Source organism: Chiloscyllium plagiosum, unplaced genomic scaffold (assembly GCF_037043375.1).
Source record: "Chiloscyllium plagiosum isolate Xiang-an unplaced genomic scaffold, Cpla_swu_hap1 HiC_scaffold_4, whole genome shotgun sequence".
Classification (NCBI taxonomy): domain Eukaryota; kingdom Metazoa; phylum Chordata; class Chondrichthyes; order Orectolobiformes; family Hemiscylliidae; genus Chiloscyllium; species Chiloscyllium plagiosum.
The window spans coordinates 146,033,394-146,056,210 of NW_028270142.1; the positions used below are offsets into that span (position 1 = coordinate 146,033,394).

General features: G+C 41.4%; 1 protein-coding gene and 1 long non-coding RNA gene across 6 annotated transcripts in view; one reads left to right on the top strand and one right to left on the bottom strand.

Moving 5' to 3' along the window:
* Positions 1–22,817, top strand: part of ankrd29 (ankyrin repeat domain 29) — a 110,361-nt gene that overhangs the window by 84,892 nt on the left and 2,652 nt on the right. For 3 of the 5 annotated variants that reach the window (XM_087986765.1, XM_043687599.2, XM_043687602.2), the window contains 3 exons: positions 7,680–7,778; positions 17,213–17,308; positions 22,112–22,210. In XM_087986765.1, the coding sequence (XP_087842891.1) occupies positions 7,680–7,778; positions 17,213–17,308; positions 22,112–22,210 (294 nt within the window). The remainder of the gene's footprint in view (positions 1–7,679; positions 7,779–17,212; positions 17,309–22,111; positions 22,211–22,817) is intronic. The other 2 variants (XM_043687600.2, XM_087986764.1) reach the window with 2 other exon arrangements.
* The window catches only part of LOC122548811 (uncharacterized), a 30,986-nt gene continuing 18,369 nt past the window's right edge, over positions 10,201–22,817 (bottom strand). The window contains exons 2-3 of the long non-coding RNA XR_015757059.1: positions 22,474–22,547; positions 10,201–15,136 (exon numbers count right to left, since the gene is read on the bottom strand). This is a non-coding gene — a long non-coding RNA (uncharacterized LOC122548811). The remainder of the gene's footprint in view (positions 15,137–22,473; positions 22,548–22,817) is intronic.

A 22,817-nucleotide genomic window follows, 5' to 3' on the forward strand; every position in this document is an offset into this window, starting at 1 on the left:
ATAATGTGGATGCTGTGTAGATAGAGCTGAGAAACAGCAAGAGGCAATAAATATTGTTTAGGGTTGTGTATATAAACCCCCAAACTTTAGGGGTGATGTTGGAAATGGTATTCAACAGGGAATTGTGGATGCATGCAATAAAGGAACATGTCTAATTATGGGTGACTTTAATCTGCATAAAGATTGAGCAAATCAAATTAACAACTAGAGAAGGAATTCTTTTGAGTGCACAAGATGGGTTGTGGATCAATACGTGGAGGGACCAACAAGCCTGGATATTGTGTAATAGGAAAGAAATTGTTTGCAATCTAGTTGTGCGAGGCCCCTAGAGGATAAGTAACCATAATATGATAGAATTCCTCATCAAGGTGAAGAGAGACAAAACTGATACTGAGATTAGGGTCCTTAATCTAAAGAGGGAAAATTATAATGATATGAGGTGCAAGTTGGCTGTGATAGTTTGGGAACGTTATTTAAAGTGGTGATGGTGAAAAATCAGCAAACATTTAGAGTACACAGAGGGTGGGGAAAATGCTACAGCCAGTCATAAAATATTTAGTAACTGAGCACTTGGAAAATAGAGGCAGGATTGGACAGATTCAGCAAGGATTTACAAAAGGGAAATCCTGCTTAACAAATCTACTGGAATTCTTCGAGAATGCATCTTGTCAAGTTGATGAGTGGGCAAATGAACCCCAAGTAATGTTGTTGACTGGTAATTGTCCTCCCTCTAGGCCATTAGGGATGGGTGATAAATGCTGACCCAACCAGCAATGCCCACATCCTGTGAATGGACAAAAGAAAGATGAAGTATAATGTGGATACTTTAGGAGCAAAAGGAGGAAGGCAGATTATTATCTGAATGGCTATAAATTGAGACGGGGTTCTCATATGCCTGTCACTGAAGGTAACCATGCAGGTGCAGCAGGCAGTCAGAGTCACAGAGTCATAGAGATGTACAGCATGGAAACAGACCCTTCGGTCCAACCTGTCCATGCCAACCAGATATCCCAACCTAATCTAGTCCCGCCTGCCAGCACCCGGCTCATATCCCTCCCCTCCAAACCCTTCCTATTCATATACCCATCCAAATGCCTCTGAAATGTTGCAATTGTACCAGCCTCCACCACTTCCTCTGGCAGCTCATTCCATACACGTACCACCCTCTGCGTGAAAACGTTGCCCCTTAGGTCTCTTTTATATCTTTCCCCTCTCATCCTAAACCTATGCCCTCTAGTTCTGGACTCCCTGACCCCAAGGAAAAGACTTTGTCTATTTATCCTATCCATGCCCCTCATAATTCTTTAAACCTCTATAAGGTCACCCCTCCGACTCCGCTCTGGGGAAAACAGCCCCAGCCTGTTCAGCCTCTCCCTGTAGCTCAAATCCTCCAACCCTGGCAACATCCTTGTAAACCTTTTCTGAACCCTTTCAAGTTTCACAACATCTTCCGATAGGAAGGAGACCAAAATTGCACGCAATATTCCAACAGTGGCCGAACCAATGTCCTGCACAGCCGCAACTTGACCTCCTCACTCCTGCACGCAATACTCTGACCAAACACCTTCACTATCCTATCTACCTGCGACTCCACTTTCAAGGAGCTATGAATCTGCACTCCAAGGTCTCTTTGTTCAGCAACACTCCCTAGGACCTTACCATTAAGTGTATAAGTCCTGCTAAGATTTGCTTTCCCAAAATGCAGCACCTCTCATTTACCTGAATTAAACTCCATCTGCCACTTCTCAGCCCAGTGGCCCATCTGGTCCAGATCCTGTTGTAATCTGAGGTAACCCTCTTTGCTGTCCACTTACCTCCAATTTTGGTGTCATCTGCAAACTTACTAACTGTACCTCTTAATCTCCCATCCAAATCATTTATATAAATGACAAAGTAGGGGCCCCAGCACCAATCCTTGTGGCACTCTACTGGTCACACACCTCCAGTCTGAAAAACAACCCTCCACCACCACCACCACCCTCTGTCTTCTACCTCTGAGCCAGTTCTGTATCCAAATGGCTATTTCTCCCTGTATTCCATGGGATCTAACCTTGCTAATCAGTCTCCCATGGGGAACCTTATCGAACGCCTTACTGAAGTCAATATAGATCACATCTACTGCTCTGCCCTCATCAATCTTCTTTGTTACTTCTTCAAAAAACTCAATCAAGTTTGTGAGACATGATTTCCCATGCACAAAGCCATGTTGACTATCCCTAATCAGTCCTTGCCTTTCCAAATACATGTACATTCTGTCCCTCAGGATTCCCTCCAACAACTTGCCCACCACTGAGGTCTGGCTCACCGGTCTATAGTTCCCTGGCTTGTCGTTACCACCTTTCTTAAACAGTGGCACCACGTTTGTCAACTTCCAGTCTTCAGACACCTCACCTGTGACTATCAATGATACAAATATCTCAGCAAGAGGCCCAGCAATCACTTCTCTAGTTTCCCACAGAGTTCTAAGATACACCTGATCAGGTCCTGGGGATTTATCCACCTTTTAACCGTTTCAAGGCATCCAGCACTTCCTCCTCTGTAATCTGGACATTTTGCAAGATGTCACCAATCTATTTCCATACAGTTTATATCTTCCATATCCTTTTCCACAGTAAATACTGATGCAAAATATTCATTTAGTATCTGGTGATGTGTGATTTTTAACTTTGTACACCCCAGTCCAACACCAACATCTCCAAATCTTCAGAGAGAGAGGATATGAGTACATGAGCAAGGATGTCTTGCTGCAATTATACTTGGGCTTGGTGAGACCATACCCAGACTATTGTGTGCAGTTTTGATCTCCTTTATCTGACGATGCTATCGAGGGGGTGCAGCAAAGGTTATCAGGGAAGGTAATAGCCAAGCAGTATTCTTCCTGAACTAGCAAGTCAGGATAATGTTCTCAGGGTATAGGAACAAATTGCTACAGATGCTGGAATCTGTGCTGGTGGCAACAAATGCTCGAGAGCACTGCACCCATGGAGATAAAGCAAGTTAATGTTTCGAGTCTAGATGCCTCTTCTTCAGAGCTGAAGTGAAATATGGAGGGGACAGCTTATATACTATAGTTTGGGAGGGACAGTGAGTGTAGGATTCTGATGGAGAAAAGATGCTGATAGTTCAGATTAAGTGATCGGAATGTGAGAATGACAGAGCAATAGTGGCTCTCCTGCCAGACACCAAACATAGAACAGTACAGTACAGCACAGTACAGGCCCTTCGGCTGTCGATGTTGTGCTGGTCTTTTATCCTAGTCTAAGATCAGTCTACGTACCCTTCATTGTACTAACTTCCATGCACCTATCCAAGAGTCGTTTAAATGTCCTTTTAATATATCTGACTCTACTACCACTGCTGGCACCCACCACTGAGTAAAGACCTACCTCTGACATCTCCCCTAAACCTTCTGCCAATCACCTTTAAAATTATGCCCCATTGTGATTGACATTTCTGCCCTTGGAAAAAATCTCTGGCTGTCCATTCTATCTATGCCTCTCAACATCTTGTACACGTCTATCAAGTCACCTCCCATCCTCCTTCGCTCCAGTGAGAAAAGGCCTAGCTCCCTCAACCTTTCTTCATAAGACATGCTCTCCAGTCCAGGCAGCATCCTGGTAAATCTGCTTTGTACCCTCAAAACTTCCATATCCTTCCTATAATGAGGCAACCAGAACTGAATACACTATTCCAAGTATGGTCTAACCAGGACTGTACGGAACTGCAGCATAAGCTCGTGGTTCTTAAACTCACCCCCTCTGCTAAAGAAGGCATGTGATCTGTTGGCTTTCATAACAGCCTTATCAATCTAGGTGGCAACTTTGAGGGATCTATGGACACTGCCAAGAATCCTGTCTTAACCCTGTATTCAGTATTTAAATTCAACCTTCCAAAATGAATGACTTCACACTCTTCCAGATTGAACTCCATTTGCCCCTTATCAGCCCCGTTGTGCATCCTGTCAATGTCTTGTTGCAACCTACAACAGCCGTGCACACACTCCACAACTCCACCAATCTTTGTGTCATCAGCAAATTTTATTAACCCACCCCTCCACTTCCTCATCCAAGTCATTTGTAAAAATGAGAGAGCAGAGGTCCCAGAACTGATCCCTGTGAAACACCACTGATCAATGAGCTCCAGGCTGAATACATTCCATCTACCACCAACGCCAATCTTCTATCGGCCAGCCAATTCTGTATCCAGGCAGAAGTGGGTACTGCAGATGCTGGAAATCAGTCTAGATTAGTGGTGCTGGAAAAGCATAGCAGGTCAGGCAGCATCCGAGGAGCAGGAAAAATAGATGTTTCAGGCAAAAGCCCTTCAGGCATGAAGGCAGGTAGCTTCCGGGGTGGAGAGATAAATGGGAGGGGGGTGGGGCTGGGGAGAAAGTAGTCAAGAGTACAATAGGTGGAGGTAAAGGTTATAGGTGGGAAGGAAGATTGTCAGGTAGGACAGGTCATGAGGATGGTACTGAGGGGAAGGTTGGAACTGGGGTAAGATGGGGGGGTAGGGGAAATGAGGAAACTGGTCCACATTGATGCTCTGGGGCAGAAGATGAAGCGTTCTTCCTCCAGGCATCTGGTGGTGAGGGAGTGGCGGTGGAGGAAGCCCAGGACCTGTACGTCCTCAGCAGAGTGGAAGTCTTTGGCCCAACATTTCAACTCCCCATCCCACTCTGCCACTTTACCTCAATTAAGATCTGGAATTAAAATTCTGATCATGAAACTGTTATTATCATCAACCAATCTTCTGCTAATAATAGGAACAAGAGGGTGTAGATGTAAAGTGATATGCAAATAAAGTAAGGAAAATGTTTTTCACTGTTATGGACTAGGCCAGACTACTTAAAATATTCTTAAGCAGGCAACCCAGACCATAACTTTGCAATTTGTTTCGGTAAGTGTACAGTGAACATTAGCTAGGTTGACTACCAGATTTTAAAACAGACAAAAATTTATTCACAAAATTACACAATAAAATGCAAAGAACAGAATAAAGAACCCCTACAGAACTCAGTCTATCCAAACTAGACTTAATTATGTTGTTCTGAATATACACAACAGTCCCAATAAGCGAACCCCTTAAACATAGTAAAAATGAAACAAAGGCTTACAGGTTGAAGTTAGAAGGGCAAAAGGGGAGAGAGAGTCTAGCAACCTGTTTCCACAAAGCCCACAGTTGAACCCCCAAACTAGTTCTGGACTGAACTGCTCAGCTAGAGAGCTGGCCATGCCCCCTTGACTTACACAGGTTACTTCTAAATCATGACCACTTTGGCCTGAAGTCTCATCTGTTTACATATAAACAAAAGGCCTCTCAAAATCCTTTTTCATCTCTGTACCAAAGTAGCCATCTCTGAGCTGAGAACTGTTTTACGACCCCTCTGAAAAATACCAAGGACATGGTATCCTTGAGAAAAGGAACAGCGTTATGACAGTGAGTAGTTAGGATCTGGAATACATTATCTGGAAATGTGATGGAGGCACAAAGTTCAACTGAGGCATTCAAGAGAACATTCAATGATTATTTGGATAAAAATAATGTGGAAGGGTATGGTGAAAAAGAGGAGATTGGCACGAGGTAATGCTCATTTGCTTGTCAGTGCAAGCATGGTGGGCCACGCAGATTCCTTCTGTGATGTAACACTGCTGTAGTTCCCTGTAAAGTTAACTTTTTTAACTTTGTATTCATTGTATGAGTATATCCAAGTCTTTCTGAATGTCAACATTTCAATGTTTCATGTCTTTTTTTAAAAATCTGCTATTCTGTTCTTATCATTAACGTGAATAACCTCACATTTTTAGATTATGCTCCATCACTCAGCTTATGGCCCACTCACTTAACCTGTTTTGCACTTAAGCTGTTATCCTTGCAACTAAAATCTATTAGATTTAATTTAATAATTAGCTCATAATCTGTCCACATAAAACACTAAAATATCAGTCATGATTTGGAGATGCCGGTGTTGGACTGGGGTGTACAAAGTTAAAAATCACACAACACCAGGTTATAGTCCAACAGGTTTAATTGGAAGCACACTAGCTTTCGGATCGATGCTCCTTCATTAGGTGATAGTGGAGGGCTCGATGGTAACACAGAATTGATAGCAAAAATTTGCAGTGTGATGTAACTGAAATTATACATTGAAGAATTGATTGTCTGTCAAGCCTTTCATCTGTTAGAATACAGTGATAGTTTCACTTCTTTCATGTGTAAATCACAAAACCCTTTTTTTTAAAGTTGCATTCTCGGGTTAGCTGTTAACAATGGTGATAGCTGGGCAATATGTTGAAGGTGTGAGCCCCCTGTGTTCTCTGTCTATGACCTGATGTTTAGATTAGAATCAATCTAAAAAGTGAGATAAGAGTTTTACATAAATTCATGCAGTTTTTGAGCAAAGTGCAATGTAACTCTGCAAGTACAAATTCACCCCACAAAGTGTGTGTGTGTGGGGTGAGTGCAGTGTGTCTTAAGTCTGTAAGGGAGTGTGTAGGCAAGGATGCTCGGAGGCATGGTACATTGGGGAAACCAAGCAAAGGCTACGACAACGGATGAATGGGCACCGCACAAATATCAACAGACAGGAGGGTTCCTTCCCAGTTGGGGAACACTTCAGTGGTCCAGGACATTCAGCCTCGGACCTTCGGGTGGACTTCGGGACAGGCAGCAGAGGAAAGTGGCTGAGCAGAGGCTGATAGCTAAGTTCTATCCATAGGGAGGGCCTCAACCGGGACCTTGGGCACACTCTCTCATGCTCTCTCTACAGACGAAGACCCACATGCACACATATATTTTGTGGGGTGAATTTGTACTTGCAGAGTTACATTGCACTTTGCTCAAAAACTGCATGAATTTATGTAGAACTCTGTTATCTCACTTTTTAGATTAGAATCAATCTAAACATCAGGTCATAGACAGAAAACACAGGGGGCTAACACCTTCAACATATTGTCTAGCTATCACCATTGTTAACAGCTAACCCGAGAATGCAACTTTAAAAAAAGGGTTTTGTGATTTACACATGAAAGAAGTGAAACTATCACTGTATTCTAACAGATGAAAGGCTTAACAGACAATCAATTTTTCAATGTGTAATTTCAGTTACATCACACTGCAAATCTTTGCTATCAATTCTGTGTTACCATCGAGCCCTCCACTATCACCTGATGAAGGAACGTCGCTCCGAAAGCTAGTGTGCTTCCAATTAAACCTGTTGGACTATAACCTGGTGTTGTGATTTTTTTAAAATATCAGTGTTACATAAAAATTATTTTGTTACTTTCAGACCAGTGCTCCCTTGGCTGGTTTTACATCAGTTCATAAATTCAGATTTATTCCAATCTATTCACTCCTATGCCTCCTGTGCTCACTGTCCAACATTGATTCCTGGTCGTACAGTGGCTTAAAGTTAAATTTCATACTTGTCCATGGCATCGCTCCCTTAGTCTGTAACCTTCTCAAATTTTACAAATCTCCCAAGTATTCGGTATTCTTCCAGTTCTGGCCTCTTGTTCATTCGCAGTGGTTTTAACCCTACAATTATCAAACAAGATTTCAGCTGTCTCTGAGAAAGCTTTGGAATTCTCTCCCTAAACCCCTTATCCTCTTTCCTTCTTTCTCAAAAGCTAGCTCTTTGGAAAAGCCTATCCTAAAAACTCTTTATTGATTTTGTTTAGGATCTAACGACTCCATTGTGGATAGCAGCACAGATGGGATACAGTGAAGTTGTAAAGCTGCTGCTTCAGTGGGGAGCTCATTCAGATACTGCTCGTAAGGTTAGATCTCTCTTTGTTAACACTTTTTCAGCTGAAAACATCTGGTAAAATTTGGTGACTGGGACTGGAATAGTGAGCAATGGTTTAACATCTATATCAGGGACAGCACCACCCTCCAAGATTGTGCAACTTTCCTTCCATCCTGAAGACAATCTATAATCTAAACATAAAACCTTGTTTGGGAGATTTTGTTCAATAATGGTTGTGCCCTTGTGAATACAGAGGCACCAGGCTATCATGGCCTATTGCTCAGATGCTTATAAAGTCATAGTCCTATCGTATATTAGAATTTTTGCTATCTAATTAATGTGAAGATGAATATTATTGAAATAACTCCACAAAGGCCAGTATCCCATCACCACATTACCCTTTATTTACACATGAACAGTCCTTAACTTGTTGATTTTTAATTTTCCAAACATAGTCCCAGTCTATCATAGTGTTAAGGGCTTGGATGGGGAGGAATTTGTTAACTATATACAAGAAATCTTTTTTTTAATTCAATGTGATAAATTTGAGGTGCTGCATTTTGGAAAAGCAAATCAGGGGAGTACTTATAAGCTTAATGGCAAATTCCAGGGGAGTGTTGCTGAACAAAGAGACCTTTAAGTGCAGGTTCATAATTCCTTGAAAGCGAAGACTCGGTTAGATAGTATAGTGAAGAAGGTGTTTAATCTGCTTTCCTTTATTGGTTAGAGCATTGAGTATAGGAGTTGGGAGGCCACGCTGTGGCTGTAAGGAATTGGCTTGGCTATTTTTGGACTATTATGTGCAATTCTGGTCTTCCTGCTATAGGAAGGATGTTGTGAAACTTGAAAGGGTTCAGAAACGATTTACAAAGATGTTGTCAGGGATGGAGGGTTTGAGCTATAGGGAGAGGCTAAATAAGCTGGGGCTGTTTCCCTGGAGCATCGGAAGCTGAGAGGTGACCTGAGAGGTTTGTAAATCATGACGGGCATGGATAGGGTAAATAGACAAGGTCTTTTCCCTGGGTTGAAGGAGTCCAGAACTATATAGCATAAATTTAGGGTAAGAGGGGAAAGATTTAAAAGGAACCTAAAGGGCAACTTTTTCATGCAAAGGGTGTGCGTGTATGGAATGAGCTGCCAGAGGAAGTGGTGGAGGCTGTTACAATTACAATATTTAAAAGACATCTGGATGGATATATGAATAGGAAGGGTTTAGAAGGATATGGGCGAAGTGCTGGTAAAGGGACTAGATTAACTTAGGATATCTGGATGGGTTGGACCAAAGGGTCTGTTTCCATGCTGTACATTTTTATGACACTATATGGATGTACCTACTGGAGCAGTTGCAATACTTACCCTTATTTCCTGACAAAAGGTCAAGTGACTAAGGTGTTAGTGGGGGAGCATTTTGGGGCAAGTGATCATAACTATTTTAAAACTGCTGTGGTTCTGTTCGCCGAGCTGGAAGTTTTTGTTGCAAACGTTTCGTCCCCTGGCTAGGCGACATCATCAGTGCTTGGGAGCCTCCTGTGAAGCGCTTCTTTGATGTTTCCTCCGGTGTTTATAGTGGTCTGTCCCTGCTGCTTCCGGTTGTCAGTTTCAGCTGTCCGCTGTAGTGGTTGGTATATTGGGTCCAGGTCGATGTGTTTGTTAATGGAGTTTGTGGATGAATGCCATGCCTCTAGGAATTCCCTGGCTGTTCTCTGTCTGGCTTGCCCTATGATAGTAGTGTTGTCCCAGTCGAATTCATGTTGCTTGTTGTCTGCGTGTGTGGCTACTAAGGATAGCTGGTCGTGTCGTTTCGTGGCTGATTGTTTGCCACAAATGATCGTTTGCCACAAAACACTCACTTTACATGAAATAACTTTTTTTGGAAAAAACCCTAGGCTTCATATCCAGAGGGTCAGAAGAGGAATGTAGGAAAGCCAAGGTTATCACAATGGTAAATAAAATCCAAAAGAACTGCGGATGCTGTAAATCAGAAACAAAACAGAAGTTGTTAGAAAAGCTCAATGGGTTTCAGAACTGAGGAAGGGTCACCAGACCCAAACGTTAACTCTAATTTCTCTCTGTAGATGTTGCCAGACCTGCTGAGCTTTTCCAGCAACTTATATTTTTGCTATTAGAATGGATAGTGCTCATGTCATTGGACTAGTAATCCAGTGGACCTGGTTAATGTCCTGAAGAATGACAATGTGGTTGACTCTTAACTGCCCTCTGAAATGGTCCAGCAAACCACTCAGTTCAGGGGACATTTAGGGATGGATAGCAACTTCTGGTTTTGTCACATTTCACTAAAGAATAAAAAGCGCTTGTGTTGAATTTGATTAGACAAATTTACACTACTTTGTATAGTTCTGGCTGTGATATCATAAAAAGCTACATAGAGCTACTGGACGGTTTGCAGGAAAGGTTTACAAAGATGATCACAGTCATAACTTTACACACCAGGAGAGGTTTGGTAGGCTGGGTCTCCTTTTCTCTTGAAAGAAAATCTGAGGCATGATGTAATATCAGTTTTTAATATTATGAAAGATTTGGTAGAGTAGATACAGAGACAATGAGCAATTTTCTGCTCCCGGAGATGGCAAGAATAGTTGCAACCATGATAACATGAATGAGGCAGAATCCAAAATCAGAATCTTGCTGTTGAGGTGAACTTTAACAATTAAGTCTTCTCTCCTCAAAAAGTGAGTCTAAATTCTTGTCAACAGATGCAAGAACATAATATTGCATATATCTGTATCTCACTAATTGCACAGCTCACCGGAATTCATTTCAGTTTCCTAATTAATATCTGACAATCAAGATGCTCAATGCTTCAGATACCTGACCACATAACCAAATCTTAAATACTGTGAATAGTTTTGATTCCCACATCTAAGATGTACTGGCATTGCAGGCAGCTCAGAAATGCTTCACGAGGGCTGAAACCGGGTATGGAAGGGTTTTTTTTCTGTGAAGTTGAGTAGGTTGAGTTTGTGTTCATTGGAGTTTAGAAGAATGAGATGTGACCTTATTGAAACATAATATTTTTAGGATGTTTGCGGGGTAGGTAGATGTGGAGGGGTTGGTTCCCATTTTAGGAGAGACCAGGACTAGAGGGTGGTATCTTAAAGTAAGGTGAGTAAATTAGGACAGAAACGAGAAGGAATTTCTTCTCCAAGGGTAGTGAATCTGTGAAATTCCTCTCTGCAGAGGAAGAATGGGTTGTTGAGTAAATTCAACAATAAGATAGACAGATTCTTTAAAAGAATCGAAGGTTATGTAGAAAAAGCAGAAAGTGGAGGATTATCAGATCAGGCCATGATCTCATTGAATGGCACAACAAATTCAAAGGGTTGAATGGTCCATATCTGCTCCTGGTTTCGATAAAGAAGACAACAGTGTACTGATTCAGAGAGGCTAACAATGTTTTAGTGACACATTTCCGGGTTGATTGAGCTGGGAGTGATATTTTCTATATGTTCCCCTTCCATTTATAAAATTGATTGAGTCCTCTGCTTGCTATATGTAAGACTCCTCGAGGGCTGAACTGGATTTTCATTTGCTTTAGTCATACAATAACTTGTATGTGACTTTCCCTTTCAAATTTGGTTCTGATGTCCTCACCTCAATAAAAGCAAAAATGCGTAAACCTTGCCTTGGACCATCATTCTCTGATTATCACTAAAGCAGTAAGATTCATAGAGCACTTCTGTGCAGTTGTATCAAAATCTTGAGTTATGGAGATTGGAGTCACATCAGGAAGCACATTTTCTTGTGAATACTGCCGAGTTTTCCCACATCCTGAGTCTGCCCCTCATGTACCTTACACCCCTACAATCTCTACATAGTGTTACAGAATGATCCTTCACTGTACCCTTGCAATTACTGAGCATGCTCACTGGCAAAGCTACCATTTCCATGTGTTAGAAGTTTTGAGTTCTTCCACTTGGCTCAGTGATAAGATTTTGACATGTGACTTGGCCATTGCCAACACCACAACCTTATAATTTACAATGTGGAGATGCTAGAGTTGGACTGGGGTGAACAAGATCAAAAATTAAAGGACACCAGATTATAGTCCAACAGGTTTATTTGAAATTGAAAGCTTTTGGAGCTCAGCTCCTTCCTCCGGTGTGGTACAATAGAGAAGTATAAGACATAACTTTTTTGCTTATAAAATACTAACAACTTTAAAACTAGCTGCCCTTGTTGAATCCTTTAATCAGTTAGGAGGTAGACCACTGATTAAAATGCAAAATCTAGATTCCTTTCAGGTCATCACCCCTAGATAATTGAAGATTTTATCAATGTACAAGAGATGACATCTTGCATTAGAGATAAAAATCACTCAACTTCAGGTGATAGTCCAACAGGTTTATTTGAAATTGCAAGCTTTTGGAGCTCCGCTCCTTAGTCAGGTAGCTAGTGGGGCAGGATCATAGGACACAGAATTTATAGTAAAAGATCAAAGTGTCATACAACTGATGAGATGTATTGAACCAACCTAGATTGTTAAGTCTTTAATCACTTAGAATGGGGATGCAGGTTTTGATAGATTAATATGTAAGTCCCAGAATTTCTTTTAAGTCACAGCCCCATGATAATTTAAGGTTTTATCAGTTTTTTTTTAAAAAGTGATCTCCCAGCTCAGACAATGCATTAAATATGTGAGGTTAGAGTGATTCTTAACTTTGTCCGCTGCAGTCCAACACCAGCACTCCACATCATCTCAGGTTGGTTAGTGCACTCGAGGTGTGAGATCCCATTTCAAATCTGTTTTAAGCTGAGGTCAGATTTTAATTTTTTTGATAGAAAAGAATCTTGAATGAAATTACTCCCCCCAGCATGTGTGTGAGAGTATATAGTGTGGTGGGGTTACCTGTAGTGTGACATGAAGTCAAGATCACCGTTGAGGCCATCCTCATGGGTGTAGAACTATCAGCCTCTGCTCAGCAATTTTGCGTTGTTGCATATCTTGAAGTCTGCCTTGGAGGATGCTCACCCTAAGATCAGAGCTGAATCATACCACGCCTGAAGAAGGAGCTGAGCTCTGAAGGCTTGCAATTTCAAATAAACCTGTTAGACTATAAGCTAGTGTTTGGCCTTAAATGTATAGCATGTTTTTCAGAACCCCAGTCATGGAACAAACCTTTCCCTCTTAAGGCCTGTAAGTTCATGACTGATTGTGTCATCGCTACAATAAATTGAAAGAGCATGATCCTCCCTCCCAATGAAGACCTGATTTCTCTCATAAAATGTTATTGTTAACATCTGTGTCCCCAAGAATAATCTGGAGCATCTTGACTCCAACCTACAACTATAGATAGATGACTGATCTCTAGTTACCCAATTTAATGATCATGAGAGATGTACCAAGGTGTATAGTGTTTGAAAAGCAGCACATTCTTTCGATGGTGGAGGGTGCTCCACATCGTTCACTTCCAAGAACATTCTTAGCTCCTATTGGTATAAATAAGACCTCAACAGACATTAGAACAGTGGAAGTTCAAATAACTACTCAGAGGCTGGTATCTCATCACCAAGTCACCCTTTATTTACATGTGCACAGTCCACTGGCTGTGGCCAGCCAGCTTGGAGTCAGTGCCAGCAGCAAGGAGACTTTGAATTCCTGTTTTTTTTTTTATTTCTTTCCTTTTTTTTTAAACCCCCTAACTGCGGTAGTGCTTATTTTTTCCTCAGCACCCATGGTGTGTGTGTGCAGGTGTGAGACACAGTGCACGAATCTTTATTCAATTTCCACCACCAGGAAGATAGGCAAGCACCCGAGTGGCCAGTGACAAGCAGTGCCCTTCACAAAAGGGCAATGCTGTGTGATCAGAATTCCTGTTTATATCTGTTGCCCAGGGCTCCGGGATAGACCCAGGTTAATAGACTAGTTCCGATCGCCTCATCCCTCACTCCCTAAGTCTGGGAGGTAAGCCTGGTCTTTCTCCGGTAGCTTTTCCTATGACATCTTTACTTCTGGTACAGTTTCTGTGACTTGGACTCTGACTCGAGTGACGTGTACCACTCTGTAGCCTATTTCCTGCATGCGGAGCGTCTCTGGAGAGTTTCCTCCTCCTCTTCCGGCAATAACAGTATCAAGGCTGCATCCATCTCAGACTCTGACGTTTGCTTGACACTAGACTGAGGGACTGACTCTGAGCTGGCTGGCCACAGCCAGTGTACTGTGCACATGTAAATAAAGGGTGACTTGGTGGGATACCAGCCTCTGTGCAGTTACTTCATAAGTAAGTACGCATTTCAAAAAATGCAGTTCATTGATTGAACACCCATACCACCATTATGCCCTTAAGTTTGTATTTTGCTCCCCACCTCCCAACTATATCTAAGTGTAGGTCTGACATTCACAGCTACGGTGGAAGGAACTTGTTGACTGAAGTGCCTAGGTGAGTTTGAAGAGTTTGGTTAGTGTTCCTAGAGGTCCCTGGCCTGCTAAGAGTATCCTGCATAGGTGCAAGTACATTCTTCTTGGCCTCGGCTTTTGGAGGCATCGGAGTCACTGGCAGAGGGAAGGTGTAGTGACAGGACATCTCTGGAATGTCCTGAGAAGATGTTGCTGTGATACCTGGTGGTTTCATCTCCTCCCTGTGGTTGCCTGCTAGCACCACACTCTCATCTGGAGTGATGCTGAGATGCCTCACTTTGCCAGTGATGCTGAGTATCCATGGCTAGATCACTGAAGTCCAGATCTAAGCACATAACCGGCAGCCACGCACCATTCTGTTGGACTGGATCTCCAAGATGACCACCATCCTGTCCATCTTTTGCTGAAGTCTATGAGAACCTCTGTTACACCTTTCTGGTGTTCCCTGCCTCTTCCTGCAGGTTGACCATGTCATAATCTTCTGTATGGGGCTTTGCAGGCACCTGGTCTCTGGCAGTCCTTTGAGTGTCAGAGACATCTTTCACGGGCAGTGGACCTGTCACACTGATTTGCTCACTAGATTACATCATCAAGTCTAACCTAACCATTGAGGTGATTGACTGTGCAGGTGGAGGCTGCAGGTGACACCTTGTAAGTGGGCTGTCTAAGGACTCCTGAGTCCTTGTCCTTGTCCTCTGAAATGGTGCTGGAGCAGAGGGTCTCCAGCCTCTTTCATCGTATATGAATTGTGATTACTGGTGGTGTTCATAGAAAAGATAAAGGAGTAGTTGGTATAGATACAGAATATCTCATGCAAAGCAATATGTTTGCCTTAATGCACAGCTGAGAAGGACAGAAAGCAATGTTGCTTCCTAGGCTGTTCATGTCTCCAACTTGCCATGGGTTGAGTCTCTGTCTTCTCAGCCAATTTGTGCCTGTTCATCAAAGTGGGTGAGAATCTTTGTCTGGCACCTCTCGGCCAGGCCTTCTCTGCAATTGTGGGCAAGCTTGTCCTGCAATAAGATAGAGGTTTCAGTGTGACAGCAAAAGATACAGGAGCACTTTTGTGAGTGTGCAAAACAATATAAGGTCATAAGCCATCTCTGGAAAGTGAATAGGAATTGCAGTGCCTAGAAAAGGTAGTTGGTTTGAAGCATGAATTGGGTGTGAACCTTTGAGTGCATATCATGCATTGAATCCAGAAGCTTGCAGGCTATGACCCTTTGTCAGATGCCTTTGGTGGCACAGTTAGACTGAGTGTGAGCTAGCAGAGAGATTGTCACTTAAACTTAATGCTTTAGAGGGCCACTGGTTCTAACTGTGCTGCTATCTGGGTGCAAACTTGATGGAATTACCTATTGGTGCCATGCTCTGGGAAGAGAACTCCCTTCTGTCCATTACTCCATCCATTAAGAGCTGCAGACATGCATGACTAAAACAAAGTAAGCTTCTGTACCTTCAGAGAACTTTTCCGTGGGGCTGGAAACTTCCACAGTCTTCTTGGAAGTCAGTAGTAGCAGAGGAGTTCAAATAATTCCTCAGCAAAGTATGCCAAATACATATGCAATAATGCAACTCAGGTTAAAAGATCTTATCAGGTAGATAGAAATCATTTTCGCTGGTGGATGGAGTCCAGAACAAGTCATTGTAATCTTAAAATTAGGAGTGTTATTAGGAACTAGTTCTTTATACAAAACTTTTGATTTGTGATCCCTCAAAATGTCATTGTGAAATGGGTGTCAGTTAAACATTTAAAAACTGAGATTGACAGACTTTTTTTAGGCAAGGATGTTAGAGGTAATACTGCCAAGAGATAGATTTGGCCAGGATTGAAGCAAGGGGTATGTGGCTGAATGGCTGAATCTGGTCAAGTTGAAACTTAATTTGAAGACTGATAAAAGATGGTGCAAGAAGGTATTCTATGTTGAACAGTTAACTCTCATGTGGTGATCAGTTCAAAGAAATTAAGATTACTTAATGACCAGTGTAAAATAATTGTAGCTCTTCAACTGACATATAGAAACATGATATTTGTGACACACATCGTTTTTAGACATTCACAAGTTGGTTGGCTACCATTTATTTCCTGTCACCATTTGCGTTGAGAAGGTTGTGGTGAACTGCTTTCTTGAATCCCTGTGGTATAGGGAGGGAGTTCTGTTAATGGGAGAATTTGACACAATAATGGTAAAAGAATGGGTGGCACAGTGGTTAGCACTGTTGTCTCTCAGCGCCAGAGACCCGGGTTCAATTCCCGCCTCAGGTGACTGACTGACTGTGTGGAGTTTGCACGTTCTCCCCGTGTCTGCGTGGGTTTGCTCCGGTTTCCTCCTACAGTCCAAAGATATGCAGGTCAGGTGAATTGGCCATGCTAAATTGCCCGTAGTGTTAGGTAAGGGGTAAATGTAGGGGTATGGGTGGGTTGTGCTTCGGCGGGGCGGTGTGGACTTGTTGGGCCGAAGGGCCTGTTTCCACACTAATGTAATTTAATCTAATAAAAAAACATCATTCTTGTTCCAAGGCAGAATGGTGTGTGGCTTGCAGTGGAACTTGCAGGTGGTCATTTTGCCATATATCTGTGCCTTTGTCCTTGGACAACCTTTAATACATTATCTTAACATTGCAAACAGTTGTAATACCCAATTAGTATTGTCAGTCACAATGTAGGCACTTGTATGTACTGCAAATGTTCATATATAGGATTTTATTCTTTGTAAACAGAAAGAACTTGTACCCAAATTGAGCCTATTTCAATTTAACAAAATAAATGACGGACATTCTGTTTCATTTCAGGGTAATGTCTTGGTGCATTAGTGTCAGGCCTATCTTGTTTAAAATTTAAACAAAGCTTGGAAGTTAATTGTCATCCATTCATTCATTCTCTAAGGCAAGACTCAACCAATCAAATGTCTGTTGCCCACCAATCATCACTTCCCCTCATACAGTATAAATAAGGTTTTCTCTTACTTTGATTATTTCTTGCTAAATTATCTACATGAGTACAAGATGAACAGCTTCAACAAGATGTCTATTTTCCTCATCAATACTCGTATTGTGTACTAATAATTAACAAATTATTCTTTTTAAAGGATGGCTCAACACCTTTATTCAAAGCTGCATACAAAGGTTTTATTGAAGTTGTTCGAGAGTTACTAACATGTTCTCCTTCATTGGGAATTCTTAAGGTAAAAAATTGGAATATTATTATATCAGTGTTGCTGTAAGAAAGTTTCAAAGGGGTAGCATTTTGGGAATAGTGACCATAATTCTGTAAGTTTTCAGATGCTAATGAATAAGGACAAGAGTGGACCTCTGGTATTAAATTGAGGGAAGGCCAACTATACCTGAATTAGTCAAGAATTAGAGAATGTGGATTGGGAGCGACTGAGTAAATCCACATCTGATACGTGGGAGTCTTTTTAAGGACCAATTGATTCTGTGCAGGACAGGGCATGTTCCTGTGAAAATAGAGGACAGGAATGGCAGGATTCGGGAAGTTTGGATGACAGAAAATTATCAGCTTAGTCAAAAAAAACAAAGCATATCAAAGGTCCAGGCAACTAAAAACCAAGTCCTTGAAGAATATAGAGAAAGTAGGAAGGAGTTCAAACAGGGAGTTAGGAGGGCTAAAAGGGGCTGTGAAATATTCTTGATCAACAGGGTTCAGGAGAATTCCAAGGCATTTTATACCTTTTTTAGGAGCAGAGGGTAGCTAAGCAAAGAGTACGCCCATTCAAGAATAAAGAAGGGAAGTTGTGTGGAGCCAGAGGAAATGGGTGAAATCTTTTAAGGAGTGCTTTACATCGGAATTCACCAAAAAGAGGGATATTGAGGTTTGGGAAAGATGTGTGGATACTGTCAGGCAGGTCAATGTAATGGAGGACTGTGGGAAGCAGAGGAGGAAGTAGATGGGGCATTAACAGATATCTTTGCGTCATCTTTGGCCTCAAGCAAGGTTCCAAAGGACTGGAGAATGGCCAAAGTTGTTCCTTTGTTTAAAAGGAGAAACGGGAGATAATCCAGGTAATTACAGTCCGGTGAGCCTCACATCAGTGGTGGTAAAGCTGTTGGAGAAGATACTAAGAGACAGGATATATTTACATTTGGAAACAAAAAGACTTGTTAGTGATAGGCAGCATGAGCTTGTGCAGGGAAGATCTCACCAACTTGATTGAGTTTTTAAAGGAGGTGACAAGAATAATTGATGAGCGAAGGGCAGTGGATGTTGACTACATGAGCTTTAGTAAGGCATTTGAGAAGGTACCTCATGGTAGGCTGGTACAGAAGGCAGATTTACACTGGATCCGGGGTGAGCTGGCTAGATAGATATAAAACTGGCTTGGTCACAGAAGACAGTGGGAGTGGAAGGGAGCTTTTGGATTGGAAATCAGTAAGTATTGGTGTTCCACAGGGATTAGTGCTAGAAACTTCGTTCTTTGTAATATATGTAAATGATCTGGAGGAAAACATAGGTGATCTGCTTCGTACATTTGAATAAGGTGGTCAAGAAAGTATACAGCACACTTGCTTTCATCAGCCAGAGCACCAAATATAAAAGTTGGCAAATCAATGCTACGGCTGTACAAAACTTTAGTTAGGCCACATTTGCTTTGTTGCATTCTGGTCTGGTTGCCACACTACCAGAAGGATGTGGATGTTTTGGGGAGGGTGCAGAGAAGATTTACTAGGTTGTCTGGTCTGGAGGGTTTTAGTTGAGGGGAGGTTTGATTAACTGATTTCTTTCACTAGAAAGTTGGATGCTGAGGGGCAACCTGATAGAGGTCTACAAAATTAGAGGCCCAAATAGGGTGGATAGTCAGAGGCTTTTCCCAGGATGCAAAGGTCAACTACAAGAGGGCACAGGTTCAAGGTGAGGTGGGGGAAACTTTAGGGGAGAAATGCAGGGAAAGGTTTTTACACAGAAGGTGATGGGTCTCTGGAACGCACTGCCAGTGGAGGTGGGAAAGCAGGCATATTAGTAAGGCATATTTTAATAGACATATGAACATGATGTGAACGAATGGATGGATAGGGCAATAAGTAGTGGTATAAATAAAGATTAAGAATCAATGCAGTCTTGGTGGGCTGAAGAGCCTGTTCCTGTTCTGTAGCAATTAGAAACGGTCATTTAACATACCAATTCAATTCTGACATGTGACAATAAAGTCAAAATCTAAAACCTTCTATTTCTTTCCCAAATCCATCTACTTTAAATCTCATTGAATTATGAAATATTCAAAATTATTCTGTTGACTCAGACTGGTACCTGAGGACTAGAGAATCACAAATATTACAAAAGTTAGGATAAATCATGAACTTCAGTACAACCAGTTTAACCTTGGTGCTGAGGAAGCTTTTAGAAATGATAATTCAGGACAAAATTGAGTTACTTAGGCAAATGTATATTAATTAAAGAAAGGCAGTATGGATGTTAAGAAAATATCATGTTTAAGTAATAAAAAATAAAAACAAAATTTGCTGGGGGAGCTGAGCAGGTCAGGCAGCATCTGTGGAAAGAGAACAGTTACTGTTTCAAGACTGATATGCACCACCTTCAGAACTAAAATGGTGGGTTTTATATTCTGTTCACAAAGGGGAGGAGAAGTAAATGGAATAAATAGTCAGGATGTGAGGGTACCAAGAGCAACTGACAACAGGAATGCTGATGGTGGTAAAAGAGCAATAGAGATGTAAAATAGATTTAAATGATAGGTGTGAAAAGGAGGAAAAATGGATTCACTCTGCTGAGAGTGAAACAAAAAGAAAACATAGGCAGGAATGTTGTAGTAAGCATAATTTATAATGGAGGAATAAAGAAATGGTAATTGAAGCTAACTTTGTGCTTGTTTTCACTAAGGAAGATACTAGAAATCTCCCAGAATTAAAGATCCAAGTAACTACAGTGAATCAGGATTTGAAGGAAATCAATATTGATTAAAAAGTTGTACAGGAGAAATAAATGGCATTGGAAATTGATAAGTCCCAGAAGCTGACCGTCTACTTCCCAAAATGTTGAAGGAGGTGCCTAAACAGATGTTAATGCATTGCTGAACATCTTCCAAAATTCCATTGATTCTAGTTTGATTGCTGTAGATTGGAAGCTAGCAAATGCCACCCCACCATTTAAGAAAGGAGCAAGAGAAAAAAAAGGCATCCAAATTTGCAGACGATTCAAAGTTAAGAAAGAGTGTACTGTGAGGAAGATGCAAAGCAGTTTCAGGAGGATTTGGATAGGCTTAGTGAGCAGGCAAGAACATGTCAGATGGAATAAAGTGTGGAAAGAATGATGTCATCCACTTTGGGAGAAACCGATCTGCAGAGTATTTCTTAAATGGTAAGATGCTATAAATGTGTAAATGGTCCTGTACTTGGTCACAACTCCAACTTTTCACCAACATCTAACCTCATCAAGTTAGATGTGTCCCTGGGTGTTCTCGGAGATCTAATCTTGCTCCGTAATATACAGGAAATACTGCTTAGGGCTATTCAAGCCCATTCTCACAACAGCACTAAAATATTAATGCTCCAAGAATCATCTGAGCCCCTCGACTTTTTATTGAACTCTGACTGTTCTGAGTGACCAATCAGAAACTTGGAGAGCAGAATTGAATGCTGCCACCTAATTACTCTTGGAACACCGTGTACTGTAAATGTTACATTTTCTGGACACAGTAGATGGGGAGAAACTGTTCCTGCTCTTCGGAGTAGCAGAGGGCGTGGATTTAAAATATCTTGTAAAAGAAACAGATGTAAGGTGTGGAAAAAAATTCTTACACAAGGAGTGGTTTGGATTGAATGCCCTCCTATGAGTGTTGTAGAGGTAGGTTCGGGAGGGCATTAGATCAAAACTTAAAGAAATACTACAAAGGAGGAGAGGGGTAAAAGGCAGGAGTTTGGCACTAAAGTGCTCAGACACAATGTGCTGAATGGCTTTGATCTGCACTGTAACAAGTGTGATTCTCTGCTGGAAATGGTCATCACAGACCCCCTTAGCTAATTTGGAGATAACTGGCTGTCCAATACTGGCCTTTTTGAAAACAGTCAGGAACATGGCAGGGAGCTAGAACAATGGATTGAAGGTTGATGTTCCACCGATAATCGCTCTTGACCTTGACCCCAAATGAACATTTGACTCAGTTTCTAGGAAAGTCTGGTTCTTTAATGCTACACATAACAACATCACAGAAGAAGGATTACTGAACTAATTGTGAAGGGGCAATTGTAAAACGACTAATGGTTGGAAAATTGTGGTCAGCATACATCTGATTATCTCATTTGAACTGGCAGTGGAATGAAGTCCCATGTTGGCAACATAGCCTTGTAAAAATATTCCTTATAGATCAACATTATATAACCATATTCAAAGTATTCCAAGTTTAAAATAAGCAGATGTGGTTGATAATTTGCTGAATTTTCAAGATCATTTGATTTTATTTTCATTTAAAATTTATTTCCAATATATATTTCTTCTTTCTTGAACTCATTCCCATATGTTGTACTACATTTCCCTAATCAAGAAGGTTTGTGGTATGGTGGTGATTTTATCTTCACCTGAAACAAGTCGAATAAAATCCCTACAGTGTGGAGAAAGGTCATTTGGCCTATCAAGTCTGCACCAACACTGAAGAGCAACCTACCCAGACCCAGACCCAGATCCCACCCTATCCCTATGGCTAATCCAACTAGTCTGCACATCACTGGACACTACAGGCAATTTAGCATTGCCAATCCACATAACCTGCTCATCTTTGATCTTTGGAAGGAAACTGGAACGCCTGGTAGAAATCTGCACAGACATGCAAACTTCACACAGACAGTCATCTAAGGCTGGAATCAAATGTGGGTCCCTAGCTCTGAGATAGCAGCATTAACCACAAGTAATCATTTAACATGTGATCTGTTAAGTCATATTATGATTTAATTAGTGTTGTGTTGAGTTGCCTTGAACACAGAATGGATTATTAACGACATTTTATTTGCATGAATAGAATGGAACAACAGCTCTTCACGCTGCAGTTTTAGGAGGCAGTGTCAGAACAGTGGGCCTTCTCATTGATTCTGGAGCAGATCCAAACCTAAGAAATACGGTAATAAGTGTTTACCTATTCCCTCTGTTTCCTGATGTTTGTAAAGTCAAAGTCTAGAAATTCAACTTCGTGTAACTCATTTTTCAGGTCTTAACCAGCCTACCAAGACCCCAGTATTGGGGAAGCAGGTTCAAATTTCAGGCTGGAAGCGAGCTTTGTTTTGGTGAAATATATACTGGAAAAGGTTTAAAATACATAACAGGCCTGATGCCACCTTTTTATTACTCACTCATGAAATGTGAGCAGTGTTATTTATTCCCTACCCCTAGTTGTCCTTGAGAAGGTGATGGTGAGCCGCCGCCTTGAACTACGGCAGTACATATGCTGTAGGTAGAATCTGTGGAGAGAGAGAAAAAGATTTAACATTTCAGATTTGTGAGGAGTTTCATCATTGGTGAAAGTGGTCAAAGTTTCAGGAGCATGTGTCAGAAACATTTAAAAGGAAGTAATAATTTAATCAAATGAAGGTCTGCACTATTTGCAGGACATATAATAAATATTAGATTGTCCCGGTACTTCACTTGGTATGTGCTCGCAAGTAGGAAAGCCCCTTGCCAGAGCTATTTAAAGAGATCATTTTGTTCTTACAAATTTAATTCCTAGTTTC